The 25597-nt window shown below is 43.1% G+C and overlaps 2 protein-coding genes across 3 annotated transcripts in view; both read left to right on the top strand.

Moving 5' to 3' along the window:
- The first annotated feature begins 1346 nt into the window (after nucleotides 1–1346).
- On the top strand, nucleotides 1347–20600 carry CASS4 (Cas scaffold protein family member 4). The gene is made up of 7 exons (XM_059827312.1): nucleotides 1347–1358; nucleotides 10491–10919; nucleotides 14141–14245; nucleotides 15277–15426; nucleotides 17261–18595; nucleotides 19410–19469; nucleotides 20187–20600. Exons 1-7 carry the CDS (start codon nucleotides 1347–1349, stop codon nucleotides 20598–20600), a joined length of 2505 nt encoding a protein of 834 aa, XP_059683295.1.
- Nucleotides 20601–22545: 1945 nt separating this feature from the next.
- Nucleotides 22546–25597, top strand: part of RTF2 (replication termination factor 2) — a 30386-nt gene continuing 27334 nt past the window's right edge. For both annotated transcript variants that reach the window (XM_059827158.1, XM_059827159.1), the window contains exons 1-4: nucleotides 22546–22634; nucleotides 23838–23932; nucleotides 24036–24129; nucleotides 24325–24464. In XM_059827158.1, coding sequence (XP_059683141.1) covers nucleotides 22566–22634; nucleotides 23838–23932; nucleotides 24036–24129; nucleotides 24325–24464 — 398 coding nt within the window. In that variant the 5' untranslated portion in view covers nucleotides 22546–22565. The remainder of the gene's footprint in view (nucleotides 22635–23837; nucleotides 23933–24035; nucleotides 24130–24324; nucleotides 24465–25597) is intronic.

Raw genomic sequence — 25597 nt, 5'->3', positions numbered from 1 at the left:
CCTGCCCCGGCGTGGGTCACCTGCGGCCACAGCCCCTTGGGGGGTCCCTGCCCCGGCGTGGCAGGGATCCTGTCTGGGATTAAATCAAGAGAATGTTTAATTGTATTTTAAAGTAGTTTTGTGGCCACAAGTTGTGGCTTTGTTACTTGTATTTCTGGATCGTTTCAAATACTGGTAACACCTGAAAAATTGCAGGGTAGTAAGTGACCGGCTGTTCCTTAGCTTCTGCGTGGAGTGTTCAAACTAGTAAAACTGCTGGTTGTAACATTAAAAAAAAAAAAAGAAAAGAAAAGAAAACCCCCGAAGGCACTGAATGAGCTGCTTTGTGCCAGGAATTCTTTCCCATTTGGACAACTGCCTGAGCAGCTTGTCTGCTCCTAGCCCCGGCCCAGAGGTGTAGATTTTGTTGAGAAAGCGTTTTCGATTCACCATTTTCTATTCAAGACGCATTGCTCTCCTAGTTAGGTCATTGTGGGTTTGGGAGCAAGTGTCTAATTTCATCTTGAAGCTACCGTGGAAAGAGGAAGGAAAAGACTTTTGCCAGAGAAAAGGCAGCATATACAAAGGCAAAACCAGTAAAAGTTTGCAAACCTCCTGGTACTCAAAAATACAAAGCTGTAAAACCTGTGCGTTTGCATAAGCATAACCTGGGCAGAGCCACTGCTGAGCAAAGAGCAACTACCGATAATTTTAAATAACACTATTATTTAATAATAGTAAAGATTTTTTTTTAATATTCAAAGAAACAAACCCCTCCAGCTGCAGTTAATGTCTAGCTTTTCTCCTCAGGTTTTCTGCCTCTGAAGAGTGAGATTATTTTGCAGGGATTTCTATAACTACAAAGGAGATTTCTAGAGACCTGAACATGAAAATTTCAAAGTATATCAAACCACTTTTAGTGTACAAAAAAAATCAGGCGTAAAAAAGGACGCTGTAAAGGCACAAAAATGTTTCCGTATCCAGTCCTCGCTTTCTGGTTCATCCCCGCTGCCCTGTGTTTTCCTGCTAAGAGGCAGCTGCAGAGCAGAAAAGGCATTTCCCCGGGGGTCTCTGCAGGAGGGACATCTGTGAGTCCTGCACCAGGCCCTCCTTCGCATCAGCAGCTGCGGGCCAATTGCACCCTGGCGATAATTTTGCTACGTAATTAGCTCCCTTCATTCCCCATAGCTGCTCTCCTCTGGGGCTCCCAGCGAAGGCAGCAGGAGGCGGAGGGAGGCTGGGCATTTGCTCCTCAGGCTTCCAGCCAGACCCTCCAGTGCTCCTGCCTGATCCACCGGACTGGGCGTGCGGGGGATCACATCCTCCTCCTCAGGTGATGGAGTAACAGGGAAATAGGAGACAGCAAAATGAAGGTCAATGTAAGTACTAGATTATTTTATTTCTGTTGCAGTTAATGGCTTTGCGTATTTCATTTGTAGTGGAAGTGTATATGGTGTAAAATCCACATCTAGCAGGATTGCTTTTCAAAGCACGCGGTTGATCTTATTTGCACATTACTAACAGAGCACATGGACTTAATTTTTAAAATACAATCCAAGTTAAGCTGAAAAGATGTTTTATCAAGAACAACAATATGGTTAAGAAGGTTAAGGTTTTGTCCCATGCATATTAGGCAATAATATGCCTTGTTAAAAAAGTTACCGTAAATGACCCTGGCTGGCCATTAGGATACCCCTGGCTTTCCATATTTTCTTGGAAATAATGAGCTTAAATGATTAACACTTGAGTTATACATTATCTCAAAAAACCAAAAAGTTTTTTCACACTGATTACTAGAAATTGGGTAATGGAAATGTTTTAACAACTTGAGTCACTCTTTGATGAAGAAAATGTCAAGTAATTTCAATATGAGTTACACGAGCCTGGGAAAGTCTGTGCACTCTAGGATAGTGATTGACCACGTCCTGCAGTTCTCTTTCCAGAGAGAACTGAAGGTCAAAAGAGGAAAGGAGTGGTGGTAGCGTTCATTTTCAGGAAATACTGCTCTGCTCGGGGCGGGGGGGGAATGAGTGCATGGCTCAAATCCATTTTACAGTCATAGGTTAATGGTTTTGCCCCAGCTTCCAGCACAGCGCCCACGCAGACACCTCGCATTAGCTTGCTTTGTGCTAAGCTGAATTTCTTTGGCTGCGAAACTAACTGGATCTTTCAGCCTGACGTTACAGCTGATCTCCGGCAGCTGCGACTCGGGGCAGGCTGTGCGCGGTCACCGCGTGCCCTCTGCTAATGACGGGGAAGGGGCAACATACAGCTGCTGCAGGGGAGCGGTGATGCACGTAGTGATTAGGGCAGGTGAGAAACCATCCACTTCTTTTCCCAGAGAAATATTAACATTTCAGATAAATGCAACTTTGGCCCCAAGGGTGGTCTTAACAAAGAATTAATGTTTTGGGGCAGATAACTGCAATGAGAGAGCTGGAGGAAGCGGCAGCCTTTGGGAGTTGTGGTGTTGCTGCCGATTCATTACGGATCGGAGAACACCCACCCCTGCGCCTCTGCCTCTTCCACCGCTGTCACTTCTGCCACATCCAGGGAATCAGAAGAAACTCCACCGCAGGTCAGATGGGATGCAGGGATGGCATCCTGTCATGCTTGTGCACCCTGGGGGAGAATATACAGCAGTCCCTGCAAATGAAAAATTTGCAATTTGCTCCTGACAACCCATCCTAGGAATTGTTTTGCCTGTTCCCTGGGCAGGCAGAGGAAGGAGAGTAAGGACCCTGCTCTGATGAGTCTCTGTGAAGCATCTATTGCTTAGGAGGCAGAAGGAGAAAACTTGTACTTAGCAGAATGTTCTGTATCTTTAAACCCATGTTTGGAAATAAATGTTGTAGTAAAATGTAATTAAGATACTAAGAGGTTTAGAAAAGTCAAAAAAAGGAGAGTAATTTGGTGCATACAGGCAAAAAACTTTGGATAGGAGGACCCAAAACCCAGAAATACATACGAATTCAGCTTTTTAAGTATCAGGAAATGGCAGTTTATTTTTCCTCGAACTTGGGCATAAGACCACGCATGCAAAACCGCTGTGAATGGGCATGAAATCCTGATCGCACTGAAAACAGTGGTGTTTTTCTGTTGGTTTTAACACAGCTAGGATTTGATTAACTACATTTGCAGAGAAAAGAGAGTTTGGGGAAAATTAACAGAACCAGCTTGTAATTCCCACCCCTGCAGCACTGACTAATGTGAAGCTGCACAGTTTCTGTCTAAGTGGTTCTGCCGGAATTTTTGAACTGGTTGTTCTTTGCTTTATCAAAAACTGATTTGACCATTCAGAATTTAAAACCTGCTGATAAGCACCTGGTCCCACCCTCCAAAAATCAGTTAACCGTTGAATAGGCAATAAAAGCAAGTGCTGACATTCATTCCTTGTTGAAGCTCATATAAAAAGATCTGAAACTTCCGTATGACCAGAACACTTATTTTCCAAAATATGCAAACAAACGAAAAAATACAGTAGAAGGAGCTTCTTCTGCAAGTCAGAAAATGCTGCGCATTAAGTGGGACGTGCAAGCCCCATGGCTAGAAGGAAGGCAGTGCATGTAGAGAAAGCTCTGAGTGTTTAAGGTAAATTCTTCTTTCTTCTGTGAATGTTAACCATGTGAACTCTGTCTACAATTAACTGAGTTGGGCAAAACTTAAATTGACTCAAGTTGGCCTACTATTTAAAAGGGACTTCTCTGGGAAGCGTGTTCCCAGCTAACGGGGCAATGGAGAATGTTTATTTCTTTGGCTTTGTTCAGAGGTGAAGAGATTAACTGGAAACAGTTCTGTAAACATGTCAGGGGCTGTCACTGATGTATGAACATAACTGTTTAGCAAACACAACCTGCTGCCTTTAGTTGTATCTTTTCCTTCTCCTCAAACCTTTAGAGTCCCACTTTTCTGCAGTAAAAGGGCTTACAGATTTTTTTTTTTTGATGTGCAAAATGCAGCTGAAAAATATTTATCTTCATCCACAAAAGAAACTCCTGTGATTAAAGCGATCTCTTTTTTTAGAGTATTTCAACTGTTTTTTTTAAGAAGCAAATTTAAGACAATAGATGAAAATTTTTTTTTTTTTATTTGAAATGCTGTGAGGTGCTACAGTACCTATGTATCACGTGAAATAGTAAATAGTACTGAATTGGAGTTTCCAAATACAAACTGAGTGGGAAGGGCGGGGTACAGAGATTATTTTGGCAGACCTGCAGGGAAGATGCTCAAATTAACATTTTATAATAATGAAGGAACTTTCTAGCAACATTTGCACATGTTTTATGAGGGTGGGTTTTTCTGTTGATTGTACTATAGGCTGAGGATAGGGATTGGGATAGGAGAGGGATCAGGAAATCTTAGTAATGTAGTTTTTTTTGTCTCTAGAACAGATATTTATCATGTACATAGCCTGACATCTGTGTTCTATGTGAGTACTCCCATTCTGAGGTTATAGAATTTTACATTATAGAACTGTGCAATTATCAGCTTTACTGACTCTTAATTAAAATTTTCCCTTTCTTCATTAATAAACATGAGTTAACTGCTTTCATTCTGAAGACTCCCAAGGGCCTTTAGGTTTTGTAGTGGGAGCGTTGCTGGATAAGGCCACACAAAAATGTAAAAATTCAGATTTGTAGGGAGAGTTACTATCTTAACATCTGATCTACAATCCAATAAAAGGCGGTACACTTCCAGCTACACAAGAACTTTTCTTCACACCTAAGTTAACTGAACCTCTGTTACCAGAGGGTCTTGTACTGTAAATCCATTCAGTATGGTTGGCTCAATGTATGTGAGTGATTAGCATGGCTCTAAGGAGGTCATGGACTCTGCATGGGGGAGAACAACGTCTCAGGAAGAGGTTGCAGAGGACGCAACCTCTGTTTGCTAGGACTGTGCTCTGTCATTGTCTAGTTAAAATCTGCTCAGTGAGAGAAAAGCACCAGCGCTGTCTGCTGAGGTGCTTTCTCATGGAGCGATGAACTGGCTTTTAAGATGTTCTTTGTCTTAGGAGATTTTTTTTTCAGGGCTGCTGACAGGGAAGAAGCAACAAATGTCAAAGAAGGAAAAACACTTTGATCTCATCTGTGTGGCTTTAGTACTTATTACATGTTGGTTATTGTAAGGACACATTAAAGAGATCGCATAAAATAATGAAGAACTATACACAGCTGGCCCTAGATGGCATTTTGTGGATGATAGTGTTAGACAGCCAGTTTCCGCTCCTCTGGTAATAAAGAAAAAATGCAGATGCCGTTGGCCCCAAAGCACAGCTTCCTCCTAGCTAAGCGTCCCATAAGGTCTCTGCGATCCTGGGAATGCAGGACTTGTTTATAGTTAATGGCAGGTCAGAGATGCTTCTGCTTACATGATAGAAAGGAGCTGCCACAGTGAATCTTTACATATGCCCTAGACAGCTGAAAGTGTAGATAGGGCCTGACTTCTGACAAATAGCCCCGCATTAAATGAGCCAGAGCCTGTTCTACAAATAACCTCGCTCCACATAACTGGAGATAGCCAAGGTCTACCAAGTCTTTCTGTGCTGTCAGATCAAGCACTCACCTGCCATAAACCTGTAACTTTTGTCTGTAAAATTGCTCCTTCTGTTGTTGGGATCACAAAATCAGTTGGCTGGGATGAGTTCTCTTAAAAGTATCCCAAAAAATGAGATTTCTTTAGAAAGCAAATTGGAACAGGTTTGGCTTCTCAGTAACTCTATTTCTTAACATGAGCAGGTGGAGCCCGTAGAACGCTGAGCTGCGGAGCCGGCGGTGGGCTGGATGTCAGTGAGGGACAGGGCACAGAAGGGAGAGTGGCGCTTCCTTACCTGACCTCGCAGTGCTTTGGTTTACTCAGTACAGCTGTAGCCTCTTCATGGGAGTATTGCTAGGGGTTTAATCTCAGTGGAACGTGGACATAACCAATCTAGCTTTCATAACTGACCCAGCTCAGTGGTTCCAGCAGGTTTTTCTAGCACCGTGGGGTTCAGTACCACCTCAAACTGTACTAGAAAATCTGCTAACCTACAGCAAGCTCTTTGCTGCCAGAACTACAGGGCTTTCTAGTACTGAAGCCAGCTAGTTCAATGCTTGCTTTTAAGTGTATCCTATAAAATAGCTAAACACATCAGCACCTGTGATGCTAGGCATTGCTGTAGGTTTGTTACAGTTTGTTTTACCAGTATTAGGTTGATCTTCAGCATCTGTTTCAGCATCCTGGGCTAATATTCGTTGAATCCACAGCTGGGACTCCTTAAAAACTAACGGCACTTGTAAGAACAGTATTGCCTACATTCCTTTGGCGATAACACTACATAAAAGAAATGCTTCATGGTTCTCTTCCACACTAGCCCTGGTGTGATCAGGTCCTGAGAGGTTAGGTGAGCAACCAGAATGCTTGGAAAGAAAACAAGAAATAAAGGGGACTTAATAGTCCTGTAAATAAATAGAGGAGCAGAGGAGGACACAGAGCAACAGATAAAGGCAGACCTGTTTGACCTGTTGTTTTTACACATTGTGAAAATGTTCCTTCTTCTGTGTTTCTGGGGAGATTAGAATTCAGCAGAAATGGAGTTACTTAAGCACTAAAGTAACTGGTATTGTTTTTTTCAACGTATTGCTGCAAATTTTTGCCAGGCTGTGGGCACTGAAAATACACAGAACAGTCTGATCAGGGAAGGTCGGGTCGGGGCGGGGCGGGGGGGGGGGGGTGGGGTGTCAATGGTTTGGTTGGTTGGTTGTGGTTTTGTTTTTTTTGTGGGTTTGTTTTTTTTTTTATTTTTGCATCCTCATATTGCACTGCAACACAAGGCTGTCTTTTGAAAGAGTTTTGCCTGGGACCTTCCTGTAGTTTGCTCGTTACAAATTGCTAATATATTCTGTGTTATACATGTTTCTACCTCTTATAAATTCCTTCAGAGACTAGTTCCAAGTCAAAAGGATAAGAAATCTTCATTAAAATACCTCCCTAAGTTTCTCTACCCTTTTGAAAATGCACTGAAAAATGTCACCAAGGGCTGCAAGCCAATTAGATCACTAATGCCTTTCACTGTCACCTGGAAACATATCTCTACCGGTGGCTGGCCTAGTACGCCAGTGATGGGCTGGTACTCCTGAAGGAAAATCATGAAGAATGGAATGATGTTGCTGTGCACTTATGCCATACTGAAACTGAGAGTGGATGGAAAAGATTTGCTCTCCAACTCTATAGTACTGACCATGTGTCCTGCAACTTGAAACTTAATTTAGCACTGCCTTAGGTGGAAGAACCTTTGATTTTCTTTTTGTTTTTCCTCTCTGCTGTTTGAGAGCTCCGCTGAGCTGCAGAGGTCTGACAATCTTCCAGTTCATTCATGTTCTATAGCCTGGAGGTTGGGGCCCGTCTCCATCACTTCTCTATGTAAGGTCTTAAATTTTTTGGTTCCAGCCCTACAGATGGGATATGAGGTGATCTATAAACAGATTTGTTGTTCTACCTAGGTCAGGTTTTCCAAAGTGTCCTGTAACTTTTTTGAATCCCCTGCTTGACTTGCAATTGAGATTATTTCAAAGGTTCCTGGGTATTCATGTTGCCTACAGATGTGAGCCCACATGCCCTAATTTGAGCTCCACAAATCGGAGATCACCTTTCAAAATATGAACTACTGTGTTCTGCTTTGAATTGGTATCTCACTGTGGGCTACTCGCCCTTGCATGTTTGCACAGCTTTATTGGCAAAACCAAAGGAATGTGCGCGGCACTTCAAGCAAAGAGACCCCTCTGTTGAAAAGTTTTTTGACTTAAACCATGAAAGTTAATTTTTAAACTTTTCATTCAGTGTGGGTGCCCATGAATATGTTCATCTGACTTTGCCAAACGAAATGTTGGTCAGTTGAGTTTTTGACAACCTTTCTGTGGAATACCCTCACTGCTGAATGGAGCTTAGACCTCCCCGTTGCTTTCACTGACCTGGCTGTTCTCTTGTTTCACTCATTTTGCAGCCAAGCAGACCTAGTGATGTCTAGGAAAAGAGATGAGACAACAGCTGGAATTATTTCTCTTGCTAATACCTGCTGCAGTCACATTTTATTGTTGCTGAAGTATCACCGATGGGAAGAGCCCCTCCCCACAACTTCGGTTGTAGTCTACAGTAATTATTCGCAGAAATTCTCACTGACATGTACGGGCCAAATTCTGACCTAGTGAAAATCTAAAACAAATGAGATTTGAAATTAGACTTGTGTAGTTTCATGCATTGATTAATTAAAGAATTAGGCCCAATAATGTGTTTAGTATACTGTTTCCACAGGAAAGGATTAGCTGGGGAAATGTTGACATTTAGATGCCTTTTAAAACCGTAGTGTGAACCAAATTTTCCTCTTATTTGTGTTGGTGCAACTAGGAAGGACGGTCTTGCTGTCTAATGCACTAGATGGGGGCTCAGTTCCTGAGTTCAGGCTTCCTGGCTCCGCCACCAATTTCCTGCATGCGCCTGGATAAGGCTTTTCACATTTCAGTTGCCTGTTTGCAAAAGGGGGAGAGTGTCCCTCTGCCCATCCTCTTCAGGTCTGAAGAAGATAGTCTGTCTTTCAAGCATGTCTGTACAGTGCGAAGCAAGAAGGGGTCAAACGTTAAGCCAGATTTAGAAGTGTTGCTGGGGAATAATAGGAAAAGTTGGTTGTTTTCCTTTTTTTACAATTGCAACAAGCTCATGTGAAGCCCACACCCACCCTGGCTGAACGCTGTGGTGGCATTCCTGAAGGCCTGGCTTCAACACAGGTGGTTCAGAGCATTTGGCATTGTCCAAATAGAAAGTAGGCTCCCATGTTCAAGGCAAGAAGGCTATTTTAACCAGGCTATGACATAAGGTAAATGGGACTGTTGTCCATCTCTGGCAGCTGCTGATGGACAAGCCCACGTATCATAAAAAGGTTATTGTTCGTGGCCACCCTGACAAAGAAATACGTGCTCCTAACAACAGGCCACTTCCATCAGCCTAGCTGACAAATTGGTTTTCTTCTGCTGCAACTTCAAACCAGCTGTTGCTTTACAGCAAATGCTCTGGACAAAAGTACAAGGCATCACGTTTCCTATTTGGGTGCTATCTCTTCGGACATTACTTGCACTTTCTGATAAGAAACTAATGCTGAAGCACAGCCAGTGTCCCGCTGGCTGGGAAGCAGTCAGTCTCGTTTTAAAGCTGAAAGCAAATGATATCTTGTACTGAAAAACAGTACATCCACAGCCCGCTCTACCCTTTGTACAAATGCCTCGGGTGAATAAAGCTGCCTGCTGCTACTACTTTTCATTCTTTTAACTGTCATCTTGTAATGAGTAAGCAAATGCCCAGAATAAATATGCTAAAAATAAAATGTGGTGACCTACACACTCATGACTGCCAGAAATTTATAGGCTTCTGCCAAAACAGGTAGGGCTGACTTGTGGTGAAGAAGCTAGGAAATATGAATGTTTGCTATCTAACAGATTTTCTGTGATCTTGGGAAAGTTGCTTGCTCTATTCTTCCTTGGTTTCCTGTCTAAAAAAAATTACAATAAGAGCACTCTATGAAGATGCTGAAAGATATACTGGAGACAGAAGTATTCAGGTACAGGTGATGTGTGTGATGGAGAGAAACACAGATGCTGGTCCAGATGTGCTTACCTGAAGATAAGCTCACAAACACACTGACCTGCTGTGAAGATTTACCAGCCAGCAGAGCTATTTGTTTGGTGTCATTGTGTGCATAGTTAGATTTTTTTCCTGAGCTAATGTGTCACATAAATCATTAGCCTGGGATGCTCTGAATCAATAGGATCCAGCTCTCTAATCTGGGGTGGACATGGACACAGCTAGCTGGAGTCTGGGTCTTCACAAGAACTGCAGCCCACCGCTGCTCTTCAACAGTATTTCTGCCGCTGATGTGACCACTGGGCACTTATTAACCCCCTTAGCATTGATGTTACTGAGAGGTCTGTCTTCATAAGGCTCTGAGAAAAGAAAAAGTTTAAAGGAAAATAAGTAAAGTAGGACTTTTTCTTTTTTTTTTTTTTTTAAGGTAAGAAATAATTAGCCTTTTTCATGTGCAGTTGAAGTCCTCAGATAAATTGGGTAGCAGGCAGGAAGGCATGAGTTTTATTTTTGGGTGGGTGATGCATTTTCTCTGCAGCTTCTGACTAAGCATTTGCAGAATGCTAGTGGGAAAGGCAACCTATTTTTCGTGTAGGGATGTTCATAAGTAATAAGTCTAAGTAATGAACGTTAGCAGTGCTCTTCAAGAGCCTCAGGGGAAAAAGGTGGTGAAGAAACATATTGCAGTATTATTATTATCTATTTCTTTACTGCACTGAACATAGCAGACACAGGCTGCAAACGTTTAACTCTCTGAAACCAATGCTCTGAGAAATGTTTAATGTGAAAATGGGTGGACTTGAATTAAATTGAAATTAAGGTGGAGATAAACACTGAACCGGAAACTAATTAACATTTTTGCTGGTGTAACAGCACAATGCCGGTGGTTTTTCTCTCTCCAGAATACCTTGGCAAAGGCACTATACGACAACAAAGCGGAGTGCTCAGATGAGCTGGCCTTCCGGAAAGGAGACATCCTGACGGTTCTGGACCAAAACGTCATTGGCAGTGAGGGCTGGTGGAAATGCTCCCTCCATGGCAGGCAGGGCCTGGCCCCTGCTAACCGCCTCCAGCTCCTCGCTGCCTCTCAGGCTGTCCTGCTGCCTCCTTCTACCCAGAGCGACTCCGCAGAGTTGCCAGCAGGCCAACAAAACATCTACCAGGTTCCCTCTGTCCCCAAGCCTACCGCACTGTCATCTACCTATGAGAAGATGGAGGGGTGGGTTAAATCTCCAGCTAGGGTCTCTACCCTGCCTGCCCAAGGAATATATCAAGTACCAGCCTTGGCTGCACAGCTGCTCAGTGAAAGGACCCAAAGCTCAACAAACCAGGTAAGAATATAAGCAGCTATAAAAGTAACAAATGCTGTTATTAAAACAATCATTGGGAGAGGGAAAAGAACAAAGGCTATTGGCCTGAGCATATCAGTGGAATTTGCAGCAAAGCCATTCAAATAAATGGTGTTTAGGAAACTCCCATCAATTCTACTACAGTTTGTAGCATTATGTGAGAAATGCTGCTCTGGGCAACAGATGAGAGTCTCTATATTCTGTAGTACCTCACTTTTTTTGACAGTTTAAAGCAGCTGTAAAATAGGGCAGGAAGTAAAGAATATACTGTTTGTTTGGAAGAATCTAGAAATGATTTACAAACCTACCCCAAAGTTAAAATAACAAGACACAGAACTTTCTCCTCTGATGGTCTACAGCATGCATCCATCCAGAGTCCTCTGGTCACACGTGGGGTCTTTGCATCCATCTGCACAGGAAGATGATTCATAATATAAAAAAAAAAAGCTCTTTGCTCTGTGATTGCTGCCTTTGGTCTAGTTTCTCTATTTCCAGCACCTCAGCAAGCCCAGAGTGCTGCTGCCTCTCTCTTCTGTTACTCAAGGTTGTTACTACGCTTGCACAAAGTAGCAGCACCTACTCTAGACATGTTGGAGGGCACAGGGTTTGGTCGTGTGGCCTGAATCGATTTCTCTCCCAGCCTGTTTTTGCTGCTGCTGAGACAGTGACCGGGGTGTATGGGATGAAAGCAGCCACCAGTCCCCCCCAGTTATGGACAGGAATTGCAAACCTAATTTTCCAGGGTTTCGTTACAGCTGCCTGGCCTCTTCTTTCTCCCTGCTCCTTGCATTGGGCAATCAAATTAAACATGTAAGTGGAAAATGTAATTTGACTAAATGTTAGATCAAGTGACTTAACAGAAAAAAATGGTGCCTTCTTCAGCATAAAATGAATGGGGAATCTTTTATAATAAAAGGTAAATAGAGCCGGGGGGGAGGGCAGGGAGGAGCTCAAGTACAAGTTTTTATTCAGTCCCATGAGCTCTTCTTCAGCTCTGGGTGGCTCTTTATTCTGCGTATGAAAATCATGTTAGAAATATTAATTGAGAAAGGAAAAGGAAAGAAATTCAGCCCTGAACTATACAGCCTTTTAGGCTGATTTAGTGATCATTTGATTTATGGGACTCAAGTCAGCCAGCTTTCATCCCACTGTGCAGAAAGGCAATTTATGGAAACCGAGGTGCTGGTTCCTTCTGTGTGGCAAATGGGTGCTGGAAAACAGACAAACTCAGTACATCTCTGGTGACTGAAACCTATGTTTTCAGTACCACAGCTACACACCCAGCCTTTGTGTACAGTTACCATAACTGCAAGCTCAGACTGAGTAATAGCTACAAAAGACCCTTTTGCATGTGGTGCGATCTGATTTCTCCACATTCCTAACCCTAGAGAAGGCATTGCAAATTGAATGCAAGATTGATACAAATTTTCCATGTTGTGCCAGCAAATCAGGCTGAAAACATCATCTATTATTCTTTATCTGAATGAATGGCCCAACAGAAGAGCTCCTTGGCTATTCCTGTCTCTGTCATTTCATGAGTTATATACCTAAGCCTTGTTTACTCTAATGGAGAAAGAAGAAAAAAACCCAAACAAACTCCTAGCCTGCTTTTATTATTTAGAAGTTCAGATTTGCCTGAGCTGCTTCTTGCACAACATCACAGCTGTTACTACACCAACTGTACTGTGGTGCCATACAGAGATGCACAGGGAGGCTCAGGGGTGAAGGGCCTATGCGAGTGCAGAACGAACCGCAGCGCTCCAGACTGCCCCGCATAGATCCTATGGGACAACTGGCAAAGCTCCTGGCATGCTCAGCTGTCCTCTGAGCAGCTGGGTAAAGCCACTGTAAGTCTTTGACGGAGCTGATTGAAAGCAATAAAACAAAATCCCTCCAAGCCTGTGTGCTTTCACTCCATAGAAAAGCCTTGTCACTTCTTTATTTGTTGCCTAATACACAGGGCACCTTCTTGCTTTACTGTGACTGAAAGTACTTTAAAAAATAGTAAGATGTGATATTCAGTGAGTTTCCTTTTTGCTAAATACTGAGTAAGACTTGTCCGTCTGAAAACAGTGGGCTAAGGATGGCTTTCTTGATACCACTTATCTTTTACCCTTTGAAGTCAGGAAAGTCTCCTCTTTTCTGCCTCTGTTTGCAAGCAAGATGGCTCACATTGCAGAGCGCTAAGGGGATTTGTGTTCACTCATCATTCCCTTTCTTCAGATGAGAGCTAAGAGCTTTCACAAAGACAAAGCAAGCAGTTGTAAAGCTGGAGTCTTGTTCCTCTACCATATTTCTCCTAAATTTAGTCACTATAACACTCACTGACGTGGACAACACTACCTTCAATTTTAAATAATTGATTGTAACTCAGCAGTGTTTCTGTGTGTCAGTAGTTTACAATAGTCCATTTATAAACCAACTGCAGAGAGTCAGGTTAAATCCATGCTAAATGAACAAAGCTCTGTGGTTTTGGGGTTGCTTTCATAAAAGTCCTTTCCCAACATTCATATTTAGGCGCCTTAACTAATTGTCCCACAGATCTGGTTATAGCTTTTGAAATTATGTTTTAAGCAAACAGGAGAATTAGTCTGTAATTGACCTAAATAATGTAATTCCCGTATCAGTCTTCTGTGTTTATGGAGCCATACAGGACATGAAGGTAACTGTGTTTACTCCTGCCAAATGAGTCAGTTTTTCATAACTACAGAATAATGCATCTCAGCCTGTACCTTTTTGCTGCTCATACTCCCACGAACTATGGCTTGACCTAATGGCTCTGTGAGACTGGAGAAGTAGAAATTCCCCCCCTTTCTTTTTTTAGTGGTTCTGCTTTTGGGTAGTCTAAAGATTTAAGTGATAACTGAAGCTGCATTTTCTGCAAATCTTTTCCCTCCCTTGGTTAGTAAGGCAGATTGTCCTTGATTTGTATGCGCCAACTCTTATCTTATCTGAAATAAAGCAGAAATGCTGTCAAAGGAGAATTACGGGGGAAAAAAATACCATGCCTGCTTGTAAGGTCACTTCCTGTGTATCACCATCAGTGAAAAAGTGGAAGGTTTTTAATCACTTAAGAGTGATTACTCTAATGGTGGCCTATTCAACTAATTGAGTTTTCAAAGATGTCCTGAGTTTACAAAGATGTCCTGAGTTTATTGCTCACTGTAGCTTTCTCATTATTGTTTTTTTCCTCCCCCTAAAAGCACCTGTTTACTCTCCCGAGAGCATGCCGGGCTTCAGTCCCAAATATCAGGAGTGAGGTGTACGATGTTCCATCCACACAGCGCCGGGAGTCCTTGCTCACGCAGGTGAGTCCTGCCATGGTTCACCCCCCTGCAGCTGGGACCCTGTGGGATCTCAGAATAGTTTTTAAGGTAAATTCTAGTGTTTTCCTGTTTCCCTTTTGTGAAATTTGGCAGAAATCCATATATTTTTAGGGAAGTTCAAAACCTAAAGCAGTTTTCTTTTGACTTTGTTAGACATTTAGAGAAATGTGTCTTAAATTTAGTCCGTTTTTAAGAGACACTTTCAGTTTTACCATTACTGAATTCCAGGGCACAGATGAATTCTCAGTATCAGTGTCAGCCTCTCTGCCTTGGTTTATCCATCAGGAAATGTGCTTTGTCTCTGTATCATTTGATCGTGAAGATTTCAAGATGTTTACAGAAGAGTCACTAGCGCATGTACAAAAAGAAACTAAATGTCACCCCCACCACCTGCCTCCTGGGCAACAAAATGCAAGGGATTAGATCATGTAACTATGATACACGCAGGGGAAGGGCACCACATCGACTGCAGCTGAAGCGTCTTGTTACATCATCTTGCTCTTGATACCATGCTTCCCTGGAGAGACTGAATGTCACTGTATTTCCTTTACATCTCACTGCAGCCTGTGCAGGTGACCAGGCTGGGACAGACGCCAGGCCCCATCCCATCACCTACCACGCAAAGGTGTGTGTGGGACTGAAGCATGACAGCGGAGCCTCCCTGCGCGTCATCGTACACTCCCTGGCAGCAGCCAGCAGTGCAGGGTTGAGCCGACTCTAATTCATTTATTACCAAGTTATCCACAAACTTCTTTGTGTTACCCACTTTGTGTGAGTGGGGTGACCCCTGCTCGGACCCAAAGCCAGGCGTGTTGGTGGTGGCTGCCTTGCACCACCGAGTGCCCACCGCCCCCCCCACCGCTCCAGCAGCTCTCCAGCAGGCTGAGTTTGACCCACGCTGTCCAAACTAGGAGCTACTCAGTGTAGGGCCCGAAAGCCTTTGATTCCACCAAAGTCTTCAGTGGGCTCTAAAAAGGATTGAAGCCAACCTGTTTTTTTTTCCCTTTGACCAGAGCGGTGCCACTCCGCCCACCGCACGAAAGGGCTCTGTGCTGGTCACATCCACCGAGTGTTTCCAGGAAGAGCAGAAGCAGCTTTACAACATCCCGTCCAGCCAAGAAAAGGCAGGAGCCGTTATCCAGAAAGACTCCCCGGTGGGCAATGTAAGTAAGACTCTTTGGACGTGAGAATAATCTCTTGTTGCTATGACGTTGGGCACATGTGCTGAACCTCCCTCAAGGTGATTGCAGGGATAAGACCAGCACATCTTCAGTGCAGTACTTTGTTCTTCATATTAAAGAAGCAAATACTACCTGGCCCCTGGGTAGTCAGGGGGCTAGGACTAGGACTAGGACTACCACTGCGTTTGCATTTGCTTTTTAGACTGCAGGCAACAAGAACTCTTGACTTAACTTCTTTTTATGACAGTGTGAAAAGTAAATTCAATACCCTACATTCTTGAATGTCTGCTTGTAATATTTAAGCAGCTAGAAACTAACTGTCCCCATTCCATGCAGCACTCCTGCCACCTTTTTTGGGAGTGGAGCACACCTGGCTTGGGGGAAGGGAGGGGGAATGTCAGGCTTCAATCTCTTCCCCACTGTTTGACAAGTACCATCCTTGAAGAAAGGGCTGATCTGAAATTTCAGAACAAATAAAATGCCTGGATGGAAGCTCTTTTTTTAGTTGAATGCCAAATGTTTCAGGTTTCCTGACCAGTTTAGGATCCAAGAGAATTTTGCCAGGCTCCTTAGCACATATCCCCAGGGCTGGGGTACGGGATCTCAGGGCAGACCATCCCAGCACAGGAAATCTGAGGCTTCCCAGTTACGTGGATTTAAAGAGAAATGCTGTAGGTTCACGGCTGCCCCATGACTGGAGAAGCCAGTCTTGCACAGAGTCTATTCAGCAGGGACAGTAGGACTGGTGCTATCCAGATCTGAGGCGCCAGCATAGGAGCAACTGCTCATTGAAGCTGGCATTTCTGGCATCTTCATGGCTGTTAGCAATTGTACCAACCAGCTGCAACAGCCTAGGAGCACATTTCCTTTCGGTGACACGGTTTATTGTTGCTTCCAAAATCAAATTTTCTTAGAATTCTTTGTTCATGGGAAATTTGGAAAATTCTGGCGTTGGTCTGAAACACCCTTGTTTGGGATCCCCTTTTTATGTACGCTTTCTGCAGATGGGAAGCCTGACCTGGCCAGCTCTTTCTAAAATTTTTATTACATAGTGGTACCTTCAATTGTTTCTTGTTGCTTCACGCTCCTATAGCTCCTTGCCCTCCCTCGTGCTTGTGCTTCACACTTTTAAGGCATCCAGGTACAATCTGTCCCAAAGTGCTTATTAGTATTAGTCTGGATTACCTTACACAAGAAGTGATCTTGCATTCACATTTTCTAGCTTATAGAATTCAGCTGTGCCCACACATATTTTTAAGGCATTGCACAAGATCTGTATCTGTCTTAGCAAACCTTTATCAAGTAGAAATTTAAACTCGTTGCAGTTATTTGAGAATGGTCAGTTGTGTCTGTTGGTGATTTATTTTTTGTCAGGGTATGCATACGAATGTGGATGGGGATACTAGAAAATCAAGTGGTTTTTTATGCAGAGGCTAATAAAATCTTGCCTCCTTCATTCCGTAAAACTGAGTGTTTGACATTACCTATGAATAAACTGGCATTTCACCTTTCTTGTAGCCATTTCAGAAAACTATGAAAGTTTCCCACCCCAAAGGAGCCAGCAAAGAGCCCACAGATTTCACTGGTTGGGGACGCTGCTGTATGATTTACTCACCTGTGCTCAAAATATTTTAACCTTCATATGTGCAGCTTGTGCATTTTAGAAAGAAAATAAAAATTATGGGCTAGCCTTTTTGTGGTGCAGTTCCATTGACGTTACTGGAGTTGCACACATTTGCACGCTCTGAGAATTCAGTTTTGTTTCTTATTTCTTGTTTAAAAACACTGTTTGTAAATCCTGTGTGCTCTATTGCAGTTATATGATGTCCCTCCCAAAAGAGAAACTGATGTTGCAGAAAATGAATCTCAGAAAAAGTTCTGGGGCCATTACAATACCTTGCCAAATCCTCGAAAGTCAGAATGGATTTATGATATTCCAGTATCACCTGAAAAACCAGGATTAAAACAAAACCCTCCTGGCCATTCCTTGGAGAACCAGGTGCTGTACGATACACCACCAACCAGGTACAAGGTGCTAACAACAAAGACTGAAGCCAAAATTGTAAATCCACAGTTATACGATATTCCACCAACACAACGGAAATTAACGTTTCCAGATATCCGTCTTTATGATGTTCCATCCGCACGGGATGTACTGCTTTTGCCACAAAACGGTAGCTGTGATGTACCCCCAGGTCTCCTGGCTCCAAAGGCTGAGAATCAGATCTCTGAAGAGAATGTTTATGATATTCCCAAAGGTTTGCCCACCACTTTGCAGTCCAAGAAGGAGATGGAAAAATCCAGCAACAGTTGTGGAGAACAAGCGTACAGTGCTCCTCCACAGTTCTCAAGAGATGCCAAACTAGAACAAGACAGATTATCTGTTTCTAGTGTGGATAGCAGAAGCAGCACACTGTCTACATCCTCAAACTCTTCTGCTGAGTCTTTTTCTATGTCATCTTCAGAAGAGCCTGCCAAAGAAGTTAAACTGGACCTTGAGGTAGCCATAGAGACACTGACTAGGCTGCAGCACAGTGTATCCAGCTCGGTTGCGAGTCTAATGATCTTTGTGAGTAGTAAATGGAGATTACAGGAGCACCTAGAGAAAAGCATTGAAGAAATCCATAGATCAGTCGATCACGTAAAAGTATCACTGGGAGAATTCTTGGCCTTTGCTCAAGTCATAAAGGTAAATGCCTCTTACCTCACTGATAACAATCTTCAGACCAGAATTAAAAAACAGCTAGAAATTCTTATGAACTCATTCAAAATCTTAACAGAAACAAGAGAAGCTCTAAACAACTGCAAATGGTCACTAGAGGCTTTGGTCCTCAGGAAACCTCAGAACAACCCAGATGATCTTGATCGCTTTGTTATGGTAGCCCGCACAATTCCAGATGATATCAAGAGGTTTGTATCCATCATCATTGCCAATGGAAAGCTTCTTTTCAGAAAGAATGAGAAGGAACAAGAAATGAAGCAATCAAAAGTGAACCCAGAATACAAAATGGCAAAACAAATCACAGTGCCAAGAAGAATAGAAATAGATTCACTTCAGAGACATACTCCTGATAAACCCAACCAAAGTCAGGTCTCTTCTGAGAAACCAAAAGAAAATGCCACGGAGGACTGTGATTATGTTCAGTTACAGGTTAGTATAACTGCATTTTGCTATCTATATTCCTGATTGTTTGCAGATGTTAAGCTATTAGCACTATTTTATCTTTGCACTACTGCCAAATTCAGTTTGCACTACTTCCTATTTTCCAGACTGAATTCAGGATTTTCTTAAGAGTGCTAGATGGCACATGTAGAATGATCAGTAATTTTAAGTAACAAAGAGAACTGGCATTTGAGAATTTACCCAGGCAGGCAGCCAGCCAGCACTAAGATTTTTAGCTTGCCCATTTAAATTAATTTGAGAGACAACTTTTAGCTGGGGATTAGCAATTTATTTCTTCTGACTAGTAGTTCTCTTCTAGCCAGTACATTTTATTTGTTTGACTCTGACATAACTATACAGAGATGTTAACCTTCTAACTTGAGTTGTATTGGAAAGCACGCTTTTGTAGACAATTTTGATTTAACAGATTAAACTCTTCCTGTGAATTATCAAGTTTATTTGTTAGAATATTTTTGGATGTTTGTTAGAATCATTCTCCTTAGAATTACTGAAACGTCTACTAAGAATATAACTCTCTTGGTTTCACAAAGAAATGCTGGCTTGTCCTTAGAATTTAGGAAATGTTATGTTGGTTTCAATCTTAGATCTTGCAGGATCAGACACTAAATTTTTAGTAGGAAAAAACCTACAGTTGCTTCTGATAAACATACCATTGTTGTCCATAACATGAAGGAAGCATAGCAAGTAGTTGTTTACCCCTGAAATAAGTGAAAAGCACATTTATATTTAAATATTTTTATGTAAACCACTTCAACTTTGCTTTCATTTTGATTTCTAACAGGCACAGAAAATCATTTCAGGTAAAGAAGTAGCAAAGAAGAGTACAGATTCAAAACCAAAGGTATTTCTGATTTTCAAAAGTATTACTTATGAGGACTTCTATTTCCTGATTTCTGTGCTTGCTAAAATTCAAAATAGTTTGCATTTGGACACACATATCTATACCTAGAGATCTATTTGTTATCTCATAGTTCATTTTCCCAGAACTAGTTCTTAGAATTACCGCTGAAAACCCATGCAAAACATTTATTTTCCTCAAATGTAAAGAACCACTCTACTTTAAAGTCATACTATTTATTTTCTTGCCTTTGTGTATCGTTTGGGATAAAGCTGTGAGAGTTAGTATTTAAAAATATCGTGTAATGCACTGGCATAAGGATTGATCCTCTTGATATTGTACAGTTTTAATCATTCATAACCCTCATAAAGTCAGCACCATTAAAGATCAAGTCTAAATGTTTTGTACTATCTGAAAGTTTGAAGTCCAGACTGTGTAAATGATTGATGTTTAGCTACAGCACTTTGTGTGCTATCCATTATTAAAATCATGTTCAGTGAAATTTGTTTGGGGAAAAAAGGCAACGGGGAGAAAACACCACTTTGAAGTCCAGTACTTTATGTAAAGAGAAATGATTGTAAGAGTCCTGGACTGGGGCAATTTGGAGACTATTAACTAAAAAAACCTCCCTGTAAGTGAAGAATACAGTGTAGAGCAAATAAGGAAACAATCAGTGTGCACCCAAGCTGAGTCTATTTTTTTTTTTTCACCCTTTTCCAGGTTTTGCCATTTGCAAAAAAGACTGTAATTCAAAGCAAGCAGGAGTCTGCGAAGAAAATCGCTCTCCCAGAACACTGTAAGCTGTGTTTCAGTGCCCTTCACAAGGCCATTGGCGTATTTACTAAGAGTCTGAGCAACAACCAGCCACCCGAAGTCTTTATATCCCACAGCAAATTGATCATTATGGTGGGACAAAAGCTAGTGGATTCTCTCTGCCAGGAAACTCAAGAAAGAGATGCTCGGAACGACATTCTCCACAGCAGCAGCCAGTTTTGCAGCCTCTTGAAGAATCTGGCTCTCGCCACCAAAAATGCTGCAATACAATATCCAAATGCAGATGCCATGAGGGAACTCCAGGATCAAACTGAGGAGCTGTCTAAGTACACACAGCAGTTTAGAGCAATGATGGAATGAAAGACACTTTGCTGGTTTTACAAATTCTCCATTGTTATGATTCTCTCTTCACTCCTTTGACATGTGGCAGCCAAGGGAGGTAAATGCAGCTCGGTGACACCAACGTTCAGTCACCTCTAAGAATTCCTGCCGGGTAGTTCCCTGGGTGCTGGTGCACTTTTAGCAGGTGAAGATCCACGCAACAGCAGATGCAGAAGAGGAGTTGTAGAATTACATCTGTACTTCTGCATTGTTCAGATCCTGTCTGCAAATGTCATCATCTTGGTGGCTGGGCAGGAATGTTTGCTGTGTATTAGAGCAAAAATATTTTATTATCTGGCTGATTTCTTATTTTTTTAATTTCTATATAGGTCAGGTAAATATATTTCCTTTTTTTTTTTCATTTGGGTTTGTAAAGTCTGTCTTTAAATTTTGCCACACAATATTCTGTAAGTTCTGATATCCCATTATCAATTGTTTCTTGAGGACTTTACTCAAAATTTGTAATTACAATTTTATTTTTTTTTAACAGCTGCAAAGCTAGCTTTTGTTCTTCATGTACAGATGCGATGAGTGTGTAACAGGACAAAATCTGGCAGGTACTACGCATAGCCTAGATGTTAATGGGAAATGCTCCAGCTGGTATCTGAGCTCAGAAGGAAAACTGACTTGGAGGAGTTCTGGCTCCCGGTAAATCTATGGGGAGCGTGCCTCAGCTGTCCTCCGTCACAGCCTGAAGCTGTTCAGAGCATTGCTCCAAGTGAAACAGAATTTATTTTAGTCACTAAATATGCAGAGGCTTTGGAGCAGCTCTTCTACAAACTGAAAAGGTGACGTTATTGCTTGCTGGGCACCGAGAGCACCCGCGCTGGCGAGGCTGCCCGGGGGTTCTCAGACCGGCCCTGACTGCGCTGGGCTGTGTAGCTCGTTAGCTTTATCCCCACATTTGCTGGATGTGAAATACAACAGTGAAGGCCTTGTAACCACCCAGGTAGCCTGTAGCATTATTTGTATTTTTCCTAATTAATTTATTTTAAAGTTTTTATCTGAACTTTCAGTCTGGCCTTTCTTGGCAGCATTACACCTGTGTCTTTGCCCTGAAATTGGACAATTAGTTTTGTGAGTAGTTACACCTGCTTTGTGGTGCAACAGTGCTCACACTCCCAGTGTGTCTGTGGAAAGAAGCAGCTCCGCCATCTTCCTCCGTTTTGTTTTCACTTGGCACTCGCCGTGTTTTATACTGCTCTTTAAACGTCAACATTTGTAAATATTACTGTTCGCACAGTTAAATGCGGTAACTGCATTTCACGTTGGCTTTGTACGTTTCGTATTAAACGCACTCCTGGAAGGACCGAGTGTTTCTCACCCGCCACCGCCCCCTCCTGCCTCCCCTGACGGCGCAGGGCGGGAAAGGGGAAAGGCGCGGGGCGCCCCCTCAGCGGGGGGCAGCTCGCGGCCCCGCCCCTGCCAGCCCGGCCCAACTCGGGAACCTGCTTTGGCCATAAATCCCCCAAAGTGGGTGTCCTGTGGGGGGGGTTCCTCACAAAAAAGGGGTAAACCTGCTCCGCCGTGGCAGGGGCAGGTAGGGGAGAGGAGGAGGCGGCGGCGGCTGCTGCGCCCCGCCTCGCCCCGCCTCGCCCCGCCTCGCCCCGCCTCGCCCCGCCTCGCCCCGCCTCGCCCCGCCTCGCCCCGCCTCGCCCCGCCTCGCCCCGCCTCGCCCCGCCTCGCCTCCGGGCGGGGGCGCTGCGAACCCTCCTGCGCGCTGTGGCACGTTCCGCGCCCCTCCGGCACCGGCCCGATGGACTGGCCCGCCCTGCCCCGCCCCTCCGCTATTGCGCTTGTAGCCCCGCCCCCAGCCTCCTGGTTGCTATGGAACAGCGATGACGCTCTCAGGGCACGCCGGAAGTACTTCACTCCCCCGGAAGTGTGTCGCCTGTGTGTGGGAGGGGGAAGTGGACCCGGAAGCGTAGCGCTGCGGGGAGCGAGATGGGATGCGATGGCGGCACCATCCCCAAGCGGCACGAGCTGGTCAAGGGGCCTCGCAAAGTCGAGAAGGTTGGAGGGCGCTGCGTGAGGGCGGCGGGGAGCGCGGCCGGGGGCTGTCGGACCGGCTTTGTGAGCCTAGGCCCTGACGCAGGCCCGCGGCCTGGGGGGAGAGAGGCCGCACGGAGACCCGGTCAGTCCTGCCTGTCCCGGCGTGCCTGTGAGCCGGGCCTGGCACTCCCGGTGCTGACAGCGTGGAGGAGAGCGCCCTTCTGCGCGGCGCTGGTCTGGTCTGCGGGTGCCGCCTCAGGGTGATTGTGTCTGTGGTGCTAGTGACAGACACAGTAGAGACCCCTTTATTTTCTTGGGGGGTTTTTGGACATAAGTCATTCTGCTGAACGCGTGGGATGTAGGGGCCTCATTCATCTAGGAGTGCGGTATCTGCTGGTAGCATTTTTGGTAGTTTGTCTAATAGCGTGACCAGACCATTGGTGGTGTTGAACATGGCCATTTTTACATTCTGTCTGCTTGCATTCTGAACATTGCTTGGGCTCCCCTTTTTAGGATGTGTTAGGGTATTGGATATATAGTGGTATCACCTGCGTGTGTAGGTCGATAAAGATTGGGAAAAATACCACAGCAAATAGCAGAAAACTTACGGAAATCACACTTGCTGATGTAGAATAAGTAAATCTATTTTCTCCCCACACCTGACTGTGGCTTTACAGCTACAGGTAACAGTCAAAGCACCTGTGAACCTCAGTCTTTCTTTTATGGCCTAATTTGTCATAAAACTGGGGGTTTTGGACTGAAGGTTCAGGTAGCATCCTGACATCCCCAGATTTGCTTTTATTGTTACCTTTGTTCCTTATGGGGAGTGGCACTTGTAGTTGACCCAAGCAGGGGTCAGATGTAGAACTAGAGAGAAGAAGAGGGTAGTGGAGAACATTTAAAGAGTAAAAAAGAATAAAGAGGGAAGGAGACAGATGGAAGTGGCAGAAAGTAAGAAAACTGAGTTAGAGTTAGGAAGATAGATCCCAAGTCCCAAGATGCAGAAATGTGTTCAGCAGATAGAGGCAGACCCTCAAAACTGGTCATGAATTATGCTAAAAAGTTTTGCTAAAGTTACTTTACAGAATAGCTTTGAATGCTGAAAGTAGGTTTGTTAAGATACCTGGGGATTTGATTAATGCTTCAAGTATTACTTGATTTTATGTTTAAATAATTTGCAATATAAAAAATATTTTAAAATCATGAGTAATTATTTTTCTTCAGGTTGACAAAAATGCTGAATTGGTGGCAAGATGGTACTACTGTGCTCTGAGTCAAGAGAAGTTGTGTCGGCCAATTGTAGCCTGTGAGCTAGGCAGGTATGCATGTTTCAATAAAGACCACTATATTAACATTCTTTTATTTATAAATTAGCACCTTTTATGAGAATCAAATATGATTACTAAAAATTTTATGTTACAGGTTGTATAATAAAGATGCCATCATTGAATTTTTGTTGGACAAGTCAGCTGATAAAACTCCTATGGAAGCTGCATCACATATCAAGAGCATTAAGGTAAACAGGTTGTGTCTCATGTTAAAGAGTGCCATGAAAGTTAAAACATACTGCAAAACCTCAATTTTCTTGTGTTCTCACCATATACTAGAAGTGTTAAAAATAGCAAGCCACAATGAAAGAAATCTTAGAGAATATTGTCATGGCTCAAAAATCATTAGTCAACAGCTTAAGGCTTGCATTTTTGTTTTTCAGAATGTAACAGAACTAAACCTTGCAGATAATCCAGCTTGGAGTGGTGATAAAGAGAGTATAAAAGGTGACAAATATGATGACATCCAGTCTGCACGCTTTATATGCCCTGTGGTGGGATTGGAAATGAATGGAAGACATAGGTCAGTAAGTTCCTGGGTTTTGTTTTTAGAAGCTAGTACTATGCTAAACTGAATATAGAGCAGGTAAAAATGTTTGAATTGATAACATTGCAACTCATGTACTTACTCAAGCCTTTGTGGGGAATATTTGTCTTCCTTTCAGAAGGAGGGAGTTCAGGAGACTACTAAGTGTCCTTTCATTTCATGTTCAAGAGGAAAGATAAAAAGTTAACTCTTTCCTAAATTAATTTAAATGTATAATAAAGGAGTAGAGGGCTATGTTTGCAGAGAAAAAGTGACTGAAAGTTGTTTGGGGGCTAAACCACGGGAGATCAGTATGGGCAAGCAGAGGGAGATCAGATGAGACCTCCCTTTTTTGTCACATTGAGCAATTCTACCTCTCCCTCTGTTAGGATCGGAATGGAGATGGATTATACGTCTATTCTAATCCTGCAATAGTATCTGGGTTTTATTGGGCTGAGGAAGGACATTTCCTTCCATCCTGGTTTGGGCAAATCAGCGATTTCTTTTTCTGTGCATGTTAACCCTGATGAGTGAGAAGAGTCCAGGTTCACAGCTTGATAGTTGTGAAGTATTTCTTCCTCCAGAGAGTGATTAGCCGGGAGATATTCAGGTGGAATTAAAGAGAGACCCTAAAAAGTAAACCCATTTTTACAAGAGCTACCTTAGTATTTTTTGATTCAGTTGAGGGTGACAGAGAGGCAAGGATTGACAGTAGCTCTCAGGATAGGGAGATCGCATGAACTGTGTGCATAATTGTTTCACACAGTCTTGCAAGAATCTTCCATGTGGACAGGAGAGACATGGGAGAGCAGACCCTGGCTAGGGTCACTTGTTACAGCTTTGCTGGAGAGCTTGAGTCCGAGTAAGTGAAACCAATAAGCTTGGTGGAAGGTGGAACCATTCAAACAGTATAACTTTGTAGTAAAACAGATTGTGGTGATGATGCCAGAGAAGCTTGTGTAGACCTATAGCAAATGTACAAAAACATCTCAAGAGCTTCTGTTTTGCTAAGATCCCCTTAAGAGTTTGTCATAAACCTATGCTGAATTATACGGAGAATGAAATAATAAAATATGTGTTGTGGTTTAATGTACCCAGTATTTGTCATTCTATTCTTACATTATGCATAT

The sequence above is a fragment of the Gavia stellata genome, chromosome 20 (genome assembly GCF_030936135.1).
Source record: "Gavia stellata isolate bGavSte3 chromosome 20, bGavSte3.hap2, whole genome shotgun sequence".
Classification (NCBI taxonomy): domain Eukaryota; kingdom Metazoa; phylum Chordata; class Aves; order Gaviiformes; family Gaviidae; genus Gavia; species Gavia stellata.
The sequence above is the reverse complement of the archived record's forward strand: the minus strand, read 5'-3'. Positions and strand labels throughout refer to the sequence as shown.

What these genes read in the sequence shown, in the direction of transcription:
- CASS4 (XM_059827312.1), top strand. An exon ending in GGGAGTCCTTGCTCACGCAG is followed by an intron (nt 14,246 to 15,276) that starts GTGAGTCCTGCC and finishes CCCTTTGACCAG; the next exon opens with AGCGGTGCCACTCCGCCCAC. An exon ending in GTACAGATTCAAAACCAAAG is followed by an intron (nt 19,470 to 20,186) that starts GTATTTCTGATT and finishes ACCCTTTTCCAG; the next exon opens with GTTTTGCCATTTGCAAAAAA.